The 14,748-nt window shown below is 51.2% G+C and overlaps 1 protein-coding gene across 2 annotated transcripts in view; it reads right to left on the reverse strand.

The window, feature by feature from the left end:
- cntnap1 (contactin associated protein 1) overlaps positions 1–14,748 on the reverse strand; it is a 107,580-nt gene that overhangs the window by 57,842 nt on the left and 34,990 nt on the right. The window contains exons 2-5 of one of the 2 annotated variants that reach the window (XM_072487710.1): positions 13,317–13,564; positions 6,059–6,202; positions 2,566–2,842; positions 1,955–2,104 (exon numbers count right to left, since the gene is read on the reverse strand). In XM_072487710.1, the coding sequence (XP_072343811.1) occupies positions 1,955–2,104; positions 2,566–2,842; positions 6,059–6,202; positions 13,317–13,448 (703 nt within the window). In that variant the 5' untranslated portion in view covers positions 13,449–13,564. The remainder of the gene's footprint in view (positions 1–1,954; positions 2,105–2,565; positions 2,843–6,058; positions 6,203–13,316; positions 13,565–14,748) is intronic. The other variant, XM_072487709.1, reaches the window with a different exon arrangement.

A 14,748-nucleotide genomic window follows, 5' to 3' on the forward strand; every position in this document is an offset into this window, starting at 1 on the left:
CCCATTTCTCTGCCTGCACCTTGGGTGTGACCACACTTACATAACTGCGATCTATGACGCTTTCCGCCACCTGCATGCTCCTAAGTGCATCCAATTGCTGCTCCAACCGAACCATGCGGTCTGTGAGGAGCTGCAGTTGGGTGCACTTTCTGCAGATGAAGCCATCCGGGACGCTGGAAGCCTCCCGGACCTGCCACATCTCACAGTCAGAGCACAGCACCCCTCTAACTGACATTGCGTCAATTAATTAAAATTAAAATTTGTCTTTTTTTTTTATAAATACTTTTTTTTTTTTAAATTACAAAGTTACTGTCAACTATCTGTTTCCTAGCACTAGATTTCTAATAGAAATGCGATAGCTAACTATAATATTCTCCGATCTCTGGCTTAGATATCCTCTAAATTATAATTAAGTTATTATGTTTAATTAGTTCCCAAATACTCAAAAAATTTAGGTTAGAATCCCAACCAGCCACTCAGGTCACAGCTTTTCTGTGATGTCACGGAGGCCCTGTATGCTCATTCGGCACAATACATCCATTTAAACGTGGACCGGGCCCACCAGGATTCACCGCCATGCCGGGTCCAGGGGGTGATCGACAGGATGCATGTCGCCCTACGAACACCTGCAGATGACAGGCTGCATTACACAAACCGAAAGAGGTTCTATTCGATGAACGTGCAGCTGATACGTGACCATCAGCTGCACATCGTACACGACTCCGCCCGATACCCGGGCAGTGTGCACGACGCTTTCATCCTGGCACTCAACGATTCCTGACATGTTGGAGACCCCCCCCAGGCTGGGCGTTGGCTCCTGGGTGACTGGGGTTTACCATTGCTGTCGTGGCTGATGAGGCCTATCCAAAGGCCACAGACCGACGCAGAGACCCGCTGCAATGAGACCCATACAGCGACCAGGAGTGTGATCGAGCAGTGCTTCGGTCTCCAGAAGATGCAGTTCAGGTGCCTGGGCCGCTCTGGAGGGGCCTCCTTTATAGCCCTGGGCCAGTCTGTGGGATGGGGGAATAATGACCCTCTGCCAGTGCGACACGCCCTCAGTACTGACAACCGGCTCTGCGATGAGCTCTCGTGCTCTGCATCGTTTGACAACTTCTGTCTCCTGCCCACAGTAGCACTTTCCACCGTCCACTTGGGTGATCCCTGCATGTGAGATGGCCAGTCCATCACACGGTGCCATCAGATCCCTGAGGTGACGGTGTTGGGGCTGAGTGGGGGGTGGGGATGGGACTCTGGACCGGTGAGCCCTGGCTGAACTGCAGTCCCTCAGCCAAGCTCCAGGGCATTTATCAATTTTCAACCAGATTAATTTCTCCTCTCATTTCTATCAGTTCCTCATTGTTGCCTTCTGGTTCTCCAGTATTTTGGGGGATTTCTTTGCATTTACCTCTGTGAAGATGGACACAAAGGACGAAATTCTTTGGCCTCTCCGTGGTGTGTTCCTTGGGGCTGGGAGTTGGCCGCTGGCAGAACTTTCTGGTCAATGCCGCTGTCAATCGGATGTTCCAATGTATCCCACACTGCCGGCAAACCCACAATAGGGCTGCACCACCGGCGGGAAGGGTCAGACCATCTCCCCTGGAGCATTTGTTTTGTTTCTTTGCCATTCCCTTATTCCCCATTAGAAAATCCCCCGACTCGGCCTGTACCAGGGCCACATTTGTCTTTGCTAATCTTTTCCTTTTACAAAACTGTAGAAGCTTTTACAATCTGCTGTTTTTATATAGGGCTAGTCCCAAGCAGTTTCTGGTCAGTGGTAACCCTCCAGATGCTGTTGGTGGGGATTCAGTGACGGTGATGCCATTGAGTGTGAAGGGGAGATGGTTAGATTCTTTCTTGTTGGAGATGGTCATTGCCTGGTACTTTGTGCTGTAAGTTATACCTTTAAGAAAATGCAAGAGTAAAGAAATTGATCAAATAAATTGACACCCACCTCCAAAGTAGTATTGATCACCAGTTTGTACCCGTAAAGCGTGGTTTATGCGAACTGGTGAATCCTCCTTCTCATCAATGACAACAACAACAGAATCCATCCGTGCCAGCAGCTGTACCGAGTGCCAATGTCCATCGGTCAGATTATAACCTGGCACAGTAAAGGGAGAGTTAGTCTGCTACTAACAGAATGACTCTACACCAGCCGGTAGTTCACCTTTCAGTCAAAAATCTAAATAATTGACCACCTCAGGTACCAGACCAAAACAACAATCTTTCCATAAATACATCCCATTTTCATCCCTGGTCCCCTGAAGCATCCACAATGTCTAAGAAGAGGAACCTCGGCCAGTGCCCCACAATTCAGGTACCGAATAGAGTGTCACTGGGGCAAAACACACTCTCACGTGTCCACATTCACGAAAACACACACTTTCCAAAGCATCACCAAACAACATCAGAAGGTTTGGATAATCCCTCACGTTCATCACTACTGATTCTACACCCAATAGCTTCCCTCAGCTGTGCTCTAGACTGGGTGAAGCATCTCATACCACAGGGGGGCGTCATTGAGACCTGGTTGCTGAGGGAGGTGAACCATGAATATTGTACCTGCAGCAAACTCCAGCCGTTTCTTGCCAGTCTGTTGGAACGATATGTTGATCTGCCCTTCGCTTAAACCCATCTCCAGCCAACCAGCACCTTCAGAAAAATTGCTGAAAAGAAGCAGGCCACTTGTGTCTAACGATCGGAAAGTGAAGTTGACGGACAGCTGGTTCTGCAGAGGTAGCCCTGGCACCTGAATGAAGCTGGCTGGTGTTGGGAAGGTTATCGGGTAATACGGCCGGTCCTTATCGAAGAATCTCGGGCAGTGAAATCGTACATCACCCTGAGTGAAGGAATAGATAAACACCGATTAATGACACCAACTTATACCAACAGCAGAACCATGCCTCGCATTGCCTCAATGCAGCATTGCTGTGGGCTGATACATTCCATCTTATAATGACCATGTGAAAAACTTCCTTTCTCACTTTATATCTGCCTCATATTAACCCCATGTTGACCCAATTCACCAGCGGTGAAAACAATCTCTCGCTATTTACCATTTAAAAAAACTTCAAAAACTCTGATAAATTTCCCATTACAATTCTGTGAATACAACAAAAACAGAAAATACTGAATCTCAGCAGGTCTGACAGCCTCTGTGGAGGGAGGGAGGGTGAACGGCCCGAGTCTGGGTCACCCTGACTGACACCCCGGGGACTGCAGTGGTCAAGGCGGCAGTTCATCACCTGCTGAAGGGCAACTAGGGATGTGCAATAATTGCTGACCTGGCCAGCGACACCCATATCCCGGGAATGAGGTCCGGATTATAATGAGAGGGGGGGGGGGGGGATAGGGGCCAGTGACACCCATGTCCCGGGAATGGGGTCCGGATTATACTGGGGGGGGGGGGGGGGGGGGAAGATAGGGGCCAGCGACACCCATATCCCGGGAATGGGCTCCGGATTATACTGAGGGGGGGGGGGGAGGGAGGGGGATAGGGGCCAGCGACACCCATATCCCGGGAATGGGGTCCGGATTATACTGAGGGGGGGGGGATAGGGGCCAGCGACACCCATATCCCGGGAATGGGGTCCGGATTATACTGAGAGGGGGGGGGGCGGGATAGGGGCCAGCGACACCCATATCCCGGGAATGGGGTCCGGATTATACTGTGGGGGGGGGGGGAGGGTAGGGGCCAGCGACGCCCACATCCCGGGAATGGGGTCCGGATTATACTGTGGGGGGGGGGGGGATAGGGGCCAGCGACACCCATATCCCGGGAATGGGGTCCGGATTATACTGTGGGGGGGGGGGGGGGGAGGGTAGGGGCCAGCGACGCCCACATCCCGGGAATGGGGTCCGGATTATACTGTGGGGGGGGGGGATAGGTGCCAGCGACACCCATATCCCGGGAATGGGGTCCGGATTATACTGTGGGGGGGGGGGAAGAGATAGGGGCCAGCGATGCCCACATCCCGGGAATGGGGTCCGGATTATACTGGGGGGGGGGCGGGGGAGATACGGGCCAGCGACACCCATATCCCAGGAATGGGGTCCGGATTATACTGTGGGGGGGTGGGGGGAGGGGGAGATTGGGGCCAGCGATGCCCACATCCCGGGAATGGGGTCCGGATTATACTGGGGGGGGGGGGGAGATTGGGGCCAGCGATGCCCACATCCCGGGAATGGGGTCCGGATTATACTGTGGGGGGGGGGGGGGAGAATAGGGGCCAGTGACGCCCACATCCCGGGAATGGGCTCCGGATTATACTGGGGGGGGGGGGGGAATAGGGGCCAGTGACGCCCACATCCCGGGAATGGGGTCCGGATTATACTGGGGGGGGGGGGGGAATAGGGGCCAGTGACGCCCACATCCCGGGAATGGGGTCCGGATTATACTGGGGGGGGGGGGAAGTAGGGGCCAGCGACTGGTGGACATTGACAAAGATGTGGAGGTCAGAGCTGAGAGGGGAGCTGATAGCAGCACATAGAGATTTGAATCTTCTGTTTTTGTTTTGGTTACCAGTATTCTCAGTAATTTGCTTTTATCTCTGTGAACAGTGAACACAGAAGGCCGAACAGCTGGCTTGTAATGCAGAACAAGGCCAGCAGCGTGGGTTCAATTCCCGTACCAGCCTCCCCGAACAGGCGCCGGAATGTGGCAACTAGGGGCTTTTCACAGTAACTTCATTTGAAGCCGACTTGTGACAATAAACGATTATTATTATTGAATACAGCAATGTTTTTTCTCCAAATCTCTGCTATAAACATGTCATCCAGTAGTTTCAGCGCAGAATCTGATAATGAGGAACACAGCACTGCACGTTCTTCGACAAATCTACAGCTTCACGTTATCCTCTCCCTGCCCCTAAAGTTAAGAATGAAAGTTCCAGTGAGGGGATGATGCACATACAATTCAATGAGTTATTTTCTGGCTTGCTCTACTGGTATCAAGTGGATTGTCGGCTTTTGCCCCAAGGGGCTGGAATACTAATGTGTGCAAGTTACGCTTTAGTTGTGTAGATCCCAAGTCCAGGTGTAGCACACACACGGTCTGGTGTGACAGCTGTGCGTGTGTCTATTTCACCCACCTACCCCTCCCTTTCATTTACTGCACTGAGAATTTTACTATTTTCAACCTCTTCATTTTCTAGAAAGCTCCACATTTCTCAATGTTGACCTACACAACCCGATCTATATCCACCCCTGTTCATTATTAGTTTGCTGAGCTTAATTTGGTGTTTGCAATTACTGATTGTATCCCGTCCATATCATTTCTATTTATGGTACAAGAGATCCGAATGGACTGAGCTCATTAACACTACACCCTTGTCTGCTTCATCCGATGCCGGTGCTTATGTAGTGGAGATGCCGGCGTTGGACTGGGGTGAGCACAGTACGAAGTCTTACAACCCCAGGTTAAAGTCCAACAGGTTTGTTTCGATGTCACTAGCTTTCGGAGCGCTGCTCCTTCCTCAGGTGAATGAAGAGGTACCTTCAGCAGCGCTCCGAAAGCTAGTGACATCGAAACAAACCTGTTGGACTTTAACCTGGTGTTGTAAGACTTCGTACAGTGCTTATGTAGTTACATTGTATATGTTGTGTTGCCCTATTATGTAGTCACTTTTATTCCTTTTTCTTCCCATGTACTTAATGATCTGTTGAGCTGCTCGCAGAAAAATATTTTTCACTGTACCTCGGTGCACGTGACAATAAACAAATCCAATCCAATCCAATCCAATGTTAACGTGAACATTTCAGTCTCCCACAAGGAAATGGAAAATGGCAAATTGACACAACTTGAAAGGGGGCCCAGAGAACGGGTTAGTCTGTCAGACATCCCTTTTCCTGATATTTCCCATCTTTCATATTTGCTACAAACTATTTTCAAATCACCTTTAACAGATCTGATAACTGGTTCAGAACAGGATCAGTTCTTTCAAAAATACAAACATGATTGGCAGGACGGGAGATTCTGTCAGGTAGTTGCCATGGATTTAGGAGCCGCGAACGAGTCCGACATTCATTTATGCCGGATTTTCTGACTGTTCCTTACCAGGCTCTGTGTTTGTGAATGTCGTGCTCTCGCCAGGTCAATCACACTGATATTGTTGTACAAGATGTTCTCCACACAGCCTCGGAAGTTTGGTTTGTCGACCAGTCGGAGTCTTTCAGTGGTTATCAAGCCACCAAAGAATATCTAAAATAAAGGTAAAGTGCGACCAAGTAAGAAGCTATTGAGTGAAGCAATTTAATTAAATTGCAATTGAATTCTACTAGTGTGGTACCTGGCAAGGCCGAGATTTGGGGCCCAATAAAATTCAAGGCAGCACAGTGGTTAGCACTGGGGCATCACAGCACCAGGGACTCGGGTTCAATTCTAGCCTTGGGTGACTGTCTGTGCGGAGTTGGTACGTTCTCCCCGTGACTGCGTGGGGGCTGGTTTATCACAGGGCTAAATCGCTGGCTTTTAAAGCAGACCAAGGCAGGCCAGCAGCACGGTTCAATTCCCGTACCAACCTCCCCGAACAGGCGCCGGAATGTGGCGACTAGGGGCTTTTCACAGTAACTTCATTTGAAGACTACTTGTGACAATAAGCGGTTTTCATTCATTTCCTTTCCAGGTGCCGTTTCCTCCCACAGTCCAAAGATGTGCAGGTTTGGTGGATTGGCTGTGATAAATTGCCCTTAGTGTCCAAAGATGTGTAGGTTAGACGGTGTTATGGGAATAGGACCAGGGAATGGGACTCGGGAGGGATTCTTTCAGACGGTCGGTGCAGACACAATGGCCTCCTTCTGCACTGTATGAATTAGATGAAAAAATTGGCCATCTTAAATTAAGAATTGGAAACTTTAAATCAAACTATAGTCGACCTGCAAACTGCAATCAAACTACATCCCACCCCAGGCGTCAGCGAAGGCGCTTGATGAATTATCCTCCGCTATAAATAACAGTGAAGAACACTTCCGGTTGCGGCGATGACCAGCTAAGCCGCACGTTTCGGCGGCTCCAGCTCGAACGGACCTTCGGGCTCTTTTAAGAGCCCCAACGGGGAATTTTTTCGGGACGAAACCCGGTGTGGGGTGAGACAACAGGGAGTCCCCCCCCAGCGAAAAAGAAAAATATCGGCGGCGGCGGCCAGATCGCGAAGAATCCTCGAGGACAGGGGCAGAAGGAAAAAGGAGCAAGATAGCGGCGGAGGGAGCCCAGGCGACATGGGGGCCGGACCAAGACAAATTTTTAAGACGGTGTGTGGAGCTGCTTAAGAAGGAGGTGCTGGCCCCGATGCTACAGGCAATTGAGGGGCTTAAGGAGGCACAAAAGGCCCAGGAGATGGAGCTCCGCGTGGTGGAGCAGAAGGTGACGGACAACGAAGACGACATCCTGGGCCTGGCGGTCAAAACGCTGACGCACGAGGCGCTCCACAAAAAGTGCATTGAAAGGATTGAAGTCCTAGAAAACAGATCACGGAGAAAGAACCTTCGGATCCTGGGTCTCCCCGAGGGAGTGGAAGGAGCGGACGGCGGGGCTTACGTGAGCACGATGCTACGCTCGCTAATGGGAGCTGAGGCCCCCTCGGGCCCCTTGGAAGCGGAAGGGGCTCATCGGGTCCCTGCGAGGAGACCAAAGGCAGGGGAACCACCTAGGGCGACGATCGTGCGATTTCACCGCTTCAATGACAGAGAGGTGGTTCTGAGATGGGCCAAAAAGGTACGAAGTAGTAGATGGGAGAATGCGGTGGTACGGGTGTACCAGGATTGGAGTGCGGAGGTGGCGAGAAGGAGGGCGAGTTTTAATCGAGCCAAGGAGGTGCTACACAAGAAGAAGGTGAAGTTCGGGATGTTGCAGCCGGCGCGACTATGGGTCACGCACCAGGAGAGGCATCACTACTTCGAAATGGCGGAAGAAGCATGGACCTTTATTAAAAACGAGAAACTGGATCAGAACTGAGGGACTGATGTTAGAGGGGGAATGACAATGCCGATGTATATAGAGATGTAAATTGGGGAGGGGGAGACACTAAGAAATGTGGGCGCCGGTGGGGGGGGGGGGGGGGGGGGGAGAAGAAGAGACATAGGCGGGGGATGGGGAATGGGAGTGGGGCGGCAGAGGGAGCTGCGCCACAAGGGGCGGGACAGCTATAGAGAACACGGGGCTTACTGTTCTTGTTCCCGCACCAGAAAGATGATGGCGGGAAGATAGGCGCAAGGTAGATGGGAGTTCCCCACACAGGGGGGTCAAGGAGTGAGCGGGAGAAGCCGGGGTCAGTTGAAGTCAGCTGACTTTCGGAAGCAATATGGGGGGAGCAATCATGCTAGATGGGGATCTAGCGGGGGAGGGGGGGATAGCTGGGTTGCTGCTGCAGAAATCAAAGGGGAACTGGTTAAAGAAAGGGTGGTCGGGGCTGGAATGCGCCACCTGGGGAACGGGTGGGAGCGCGGAATCGGGACGTGGGACTGGCCGAGAGAGGGTGATGGCTAGTCGTCAGGGAAGGGGGCAGGTAGCCCCCCCAGTTCGGCTGATCACGTGGAACGTGAGAGGCCTAAATGGGCCGATTAAAAGGGCCCGAGCGCTCGCGCACTTGAAAGGACTGAGGGCAGACGTGGCCATGCTTCAGGAGACGCACCTGAAGGTGGCGGACCAAGTTAGGTTAAAGAAAGGATGGGTGGGACAGGTGTTCCACTCAGAGCTGGATGCAAAGAACAGAGGGGTGGCCATACTGGTGGGGAAACGGGTGTCATTCGAAGCTAGGAACATTGTAGCAGACAGCGGAGGCAGATATGTGATGGTGAGTGGCAGACTGGAGGGAATGGAGGTCGTGTTGGTTAATGTATATGCCCCGAATTGGGATGACGCGGGATTTATGAAGCGGATGCTGGGCCGTATCCCGGACCTGGAGGTAGGAAACCTGATAATGGGGGGGGGGGGACTTCAACACCGTGTTGGACCCAGGGTTAGACAGATCTAGATCTAGGACCGGAAGAAGGCCGGCAGCGGCCAAGGTGCTTGGGGGGTTTATGGACCAAATGGGGGGAGTGGATCCGTGGCGATTTGTTAGGCCGAAGGCCAAAGAGTTCTACTTCTTCTCCCATGTTCACAAGGTGTACTCCCGGATAGATTTCTTTGTTTTGGGAAGGTCACTGATCTCGAGGGTGGAAGGAACTGAGTATTCAGCCATAGCTGTTTCAGATCATGCCCCACATTGGGTGGACCTGGAACTAGGAGAGGAGAGGGAGCAGCGTTCACTCTGGCGACTGGATGTGGGATTACTGGCGGATGAGGGAGTCTGCGGAAGGGTGCGGGGATGTATCGAAAGGTACCTGGAGGCCAATGACGACGGGGAGGTCCGAGTGGGAGTAGTATGGGAAGCACTAAAGGCGGTGGTCAGAGGAGAGCTGATCTCCATCAGGGTCCACAAGGGGAAAATAGAGGCCAAGGAAAGGGAAAGACTACTGGGGGAGATTTTGAGGGTAGATAAAGAATACGCGGAGGCCCCGGAGGAAGGACTGTACAGGGAGAGGCGACGACTCCAGACGGAGTTCGACCTGTTGACCACAAGGAGGGCGGAGGAACAGTGGAGGAAGGCACAGGGGATGAGGTATGAATATGGGGAAAAGGCGAGTCGCCTGTTGGCCCATCAGCTGCGAAAGAGGACAGCGGCGAGGGAGATAGGGGGAATTAGGGATGAAAAGGGAGCTACGGTGCGGAGAAGATAAACGAGGTGTTTAAGACCTTTTACGAGAGACATTATAGGTCCCAACCCCCGAGGGAAAAGAGGGGATGCAGCAGTTTTTGGACCAATTAAGGTTCCCGAGGGTGGAGGAGCAGGAGGTGGAAGACCTGGGGGCGCCGATTGGGGTGGACGAGGTTACCAAGGGGCTGGGGAACATGCAGGCAGGGAAGGCCTCGGGACCAGATGGGTTCCCGGTGGAATTTTATAGAAAATATGTGAACTTGTTGGCCCCGCTGCTGGTAAGGACCTTTAACGAGGCCAGAGAAGGGGGACCCTACCCCCGACAATGTCGGAGGCGGCGATATCGCTAATCTTGATGCGGGATAAAGATTCGCTGCAGTGCGGGTCCTATAGGCCTATCTCACTGCTAAATGTGGACACCAAGTTGCTAGCAAAGGTGCTGGCAACGAGGATAGAGGATTGTGTCCCGGGGGTGGTGCACGAAGACCAGACAGTGTTTGTAAAGGGGAGACAACTAAATGTCAACCTGCGACGGCTATTAGGGGTGATAATGATGCCCCCAGTTGAGGGGGAGGCAGAGATAGTGGCGGCAATGGATGCAGAGAAGGCATTTGATAGGGTGGAGTGGGAGTATCTATGGGAGGTGCTGAGGAGGTTCGGGTTCGGGGAGGGGTTTGTCAGCTGGGTTAAACTCCTCTATGGGGCCCCAACGGCAAGTGCGGTCACAGGTCGGAGTATTTTCGACTATACGGGGGAACAAGACAGGGATGCCCGTTGTCCCCATTACTGTTCGTGCCGGCAATTGAACCACTGGCCATAGCGCTGAGAGACTCCAGAAAATGGAGAGGGGTGATTAGAGGGGGAGAGGAACACCGAGTGTCACTCTACGCGGATGACCTACTGCTGTATGTGACGGACCCAGTGGGGGGGATGACAGAGGTCATGCAGATATTGAGGGAGTTTGGAGATTTCTCGGGATCTCGGCTTAACATGGGAAAGAGTGAGCTTTTCGTGATACACCCTGGGGACCAGAGTAGAGGGATAGATGGCCTACCGCTAAGGAGAGTGGAAAGAAACTTCCGATACCTGGGAATTCAGATAGCCAGTAGCTGGGGAACCTTACACAGACTTAATCTGACACGACTGGTGGAACAAATGGAAGAGGATTTCAAAAGGTGGGACATGCAGCCGCTGTCACTGGCGGGCAGAGTGCAGGCAATTAAGATGATGGTCCTCCCAAGGTTCCTATTTGTGTTCCAATGTCTCCCTATACTGATCACTAAGGCCTTTTTTAAAAAATAGATAGGAGCATCACGAGCTTCGTGTGGGCAGGGAAGGTCCCGAGGGGGTTCCTACAACGTAGAAGAGTCAGAGGGGGACTGGCGTTGCCGAATTTGGGCGACTACTACTGGGCCGCCAATGTGGCGATAATTCGTAAATTGATGATAGAGGGAGAGGGAGCAGCGTGGAAAAGATTGGAGATGAAGTCCTGCAAAGGGACGAGTTTAAAAGCACTGGTGACGGCTCTCACCAAAAATATTTACCACGAACCCAGTGGTGGCGGCAACATTAAGTATCTGGGGGGCAATGGAGGCGACAGAGGGGTGTGCTGGGAGCCTCGGTGTGGTCCCCGATCAGGAACAACCATAGGTTTGCCCCAGGGAGGCTGGACGGAGGATTCCAGAGCTGGCACCGGGCAGGAATCAGGAGAGTGGGAGATTTATTTATAGACGGGACGTTTGCGAGCTTGGGAGCGCTTGAGGAAAAGTATGAGCTGCCCCGAGGAAATTTCTTTAGATATATGCAGGTGAGAGCGTTCACGAAACAACTGGTGAGGGAATTTCCGCTGCTTCCGACACAAGGGATCCAGGACAGGGTGCTTTCGGGGGTGTGGGTCGGGGAGGGCAAAGTGTCCGAGATATACCGGGAGATGAGAGAAGAGGGGGAGGAGTTGGTGGGCGAACTGAAGGGAAAATGGGAAGAAGAGCTCGGGGAGGAGATTGAGGAGGGTCTGTGGGCTGATGCCCTAAGCAGGGTAAATTCCTCTTCCTCGTGTGCCAGGCTTAGCCTGATCCAATTTAAGGTGCTGCATAGAGCACACACAAAACGGGAGCAAGGTTGAGCAGGTTCTTCGGAGTGGAGGACAAGTGTGGGAGGTGCGGGGGAAGCCCGGCGAACCACACACACATGTTTTGGTCGTGTCCGGCACTGGAGGGGTATTGGAGGGGAGTGACGGGAGTGATCTCGAAGGTGGTGAAGGTCCGGGTCAAACCAGGCTGGGGGCTAGCTTTATTTGGCGTTGCGGATGAGTCGGGAGTGCAGGAGGCGAAAGAGGCCGATGTCGTGGCCTTTGCGTCCCCAGTAGCCCGGCGTAGGATTTTACTCATGTGGAAGGAGGCGAAACCCCCCGGACTGGAGGCCTGGATAAAGGATATGGCGGGGTTCATAAAACTGGAGCAGATGAAGTTTGCGCTGAGAGGATCGGCTCAAGGGTTCACCAGGCGGTGGCAACCGTTCCTCGACTACCTAGCGGAACGTTAGAGGGAAGATAGATGACCAGCAGCAGCAACCCAGGGGGAGGGGGGGGGGGGGGGGGAGGGGGGGGGTAAATTGTTTGGGTTTTTGGAGGGGGAGAGGGGGCGGGGGTGGGGGGGGGAGTATTACTTTGTGTTATTTGGTTAGTTTACTATGTTAGTTACAAAATGTTATATTGCAGTTATCATGTTACTTTTATTTTTATTTCTTTGAATTGTAAGGGAAAAATTTGTGTTTGAAAACTTTAATAAAATATATATTTTTTAAAATAAATAACAGTGAAACAGAACACCCGGAGGTTCACCGTGGCCGGGAACTTCAACCAGGCCAACCTCACGAGTGTGCTGCCAAATTTCCACCAACACATCTCCTGTCCCACCAGGGGCCCTAACATCCTTAACCACTGCTACACAAACATCAAGGCCACCGACCGATCCATCCCCCGACCAACAGGTCAGTAATTGGCTGGGTTTGATTTGTCCTATTTCTTGTGTATAGGACAGGCCTGGGCAATTTTCCACATTGCCGGGTAGATGCCAGTGTTGTAGCTGCACTGGAACAGCTTGTCTAGGGGTGCGGCACGTTCTGGAGCACATGTCTTCAGTACTATTGCTGGGATACTGTCAGGGCCCAGAGGCATATCCAGTACTTTCAGCTATTTCTTGATATCACGTGGAGTGAATTTTACTGGCTGAAGACTGACATCTGTGATGCTGGGGACCTCCAGAGGAGGCGGAGACGGATCATCCACTCGGCTATACATGCTGCGAATGCTTCAGCCTTGTCTTTGCACAGATGCGCTGGCCCCTCAGTCAATGAGGATGAGGAAATTTGTGGAGACTTCTCCTGGCACATTGCACAGTGAGGGGTGGCAAGGGGATGTGTACCCTCCTGACAATTGCCTCTAGGGTGCCGAGGGGGACCCTTCATGTGAGTGTGAGGTGGGGTCGGGGGGGGGGGGGGGGGGGCTTGTGCTGTGCTGAAGCAGCTCAGGTCGGGATGATGGTAGTTTGGTTGGTATTCCCATCTGCAGCCTTAATTATCACTAATTATTTCACTTCCTTTGCTATTTGCTTCCTTTACCTTGAAGGTGCACTGTGGGCCTTTAAAAGGATGTGGGTTAATCTGATGTTTGCTTGGTGTCACTTCACAGTCCTTGCTGTCCTCGTCTGAATAACTGATGCTATTATGTATATTTTCCTTCAAATCAGACATGCTCTGAGAAATATTTGCACTTGAAGTGAATGGCAGCGGGTTTACTGCAAGTGGCCGTAACACTTTTAGAAAAATCCAGTTCACTTTCTTCACCGATTCGCTGTCTTCTTTCCTAGCTTTGGAAAAATAACTTGCCATTTGTTCAAGATCAGTTAGTGACAGATCTATTACAGTCGCAGCTGTTTAACATTACTTCATAATCAGAAACAAAACCTGATTCAGAACTCTCGTCTGAATCTTCATCACTGTCATTACTATTAGATTTGGACTCCTCCTTCTTAGGGTCACCTTCAGTTTTGGAGTTCTCAGAATCTGGTTCTCTACCAGATTTTATCTTTGACAAACATCTGTGTGGAATCATTCTCGTGGAAATAAATCCATCAGTATCGGCAGAATCAGATTCACTGCCATCACCATTTGGCGAGTGATTAATGACTTTCGAAATTTCTTTTGAGTCATTTAATGCCCAATGGGTTTTCCTGATTCCCACATGCTCCGTCATTGATATCTCATGTGCTATCCGCTGTACTTCCCTCGGACTCTCTGTAATCATGGGTGAAGCTACAACGTTCACTCCTACCAAATCATTCCCCAAAAGTAAATCTACTCCGTCCACTGGGAATTTCTTAACCACTCTGACAACTGCTTGAGCTGACATTAAAACACACTCCAATTGTCCTTTATACAATGGAACAGGGATATAATCGCCACCTATTCCCTTCACTAATACTGTAGCTTTCATTGACCTCTCTGGAGGGAAAACCTAATCCTCTCCAGTAAGAGAGTTTGCATAACACCTGTGTCCCTTAAAATAGTTCTGGGTTTGGCTACATCAGTTGATGAAAATAAGGTGATCTTCCCCTGGAACAAAACCCTGCCTATCTCTCACCTACCTCGTTCATCACTCCTGCTCCCACAGCAGTATTTACCTCAGGTCTCCTAAGTCCCATTAAAGCTGCAGTCGGCCTTGTTCTCTCTGCTGCTTGCCTTAAAGACACATGTCCATTAAGCATCCAAGGATCAAAAATGATAATGGTAAAAATAAAGAGGAAATAAAGGAATAAACGGGAAAGACCCTTACACAACATAAATAAACTTTAAAAACTGACCAGGCCCACCTCAACCAATCACAGATTGATCACACACTCCTTCAGCCAATTATGAAGTAGCCTTGCCTCATTCCGGCTAATTAGAAATCAATAATATCATTGATCAGGCTGTGGGTTGTGGTTTGGAATGAGTTAATAAACAGAAGCTTTCACTGAGCAAGTGACATTATCTCGAGGAAAGCTGAAGTTAC

This window comes from Scyliorhinus torazame, chromosome 21 (genome assembly GCF_047496885.1).
Source record: "Scyliorhinus torazame isolate Kashiwa2021f chromosome 21, sScyTor2.1, whole genome shotgun sequence".
Lineage (NCBI taxonomy): Eukaryota > Metazoa > Chordata > Chondrichthyes > Carcharhiniformes > Scyliorhinidae > Scyliorhinus > Scyliorhinus torazame.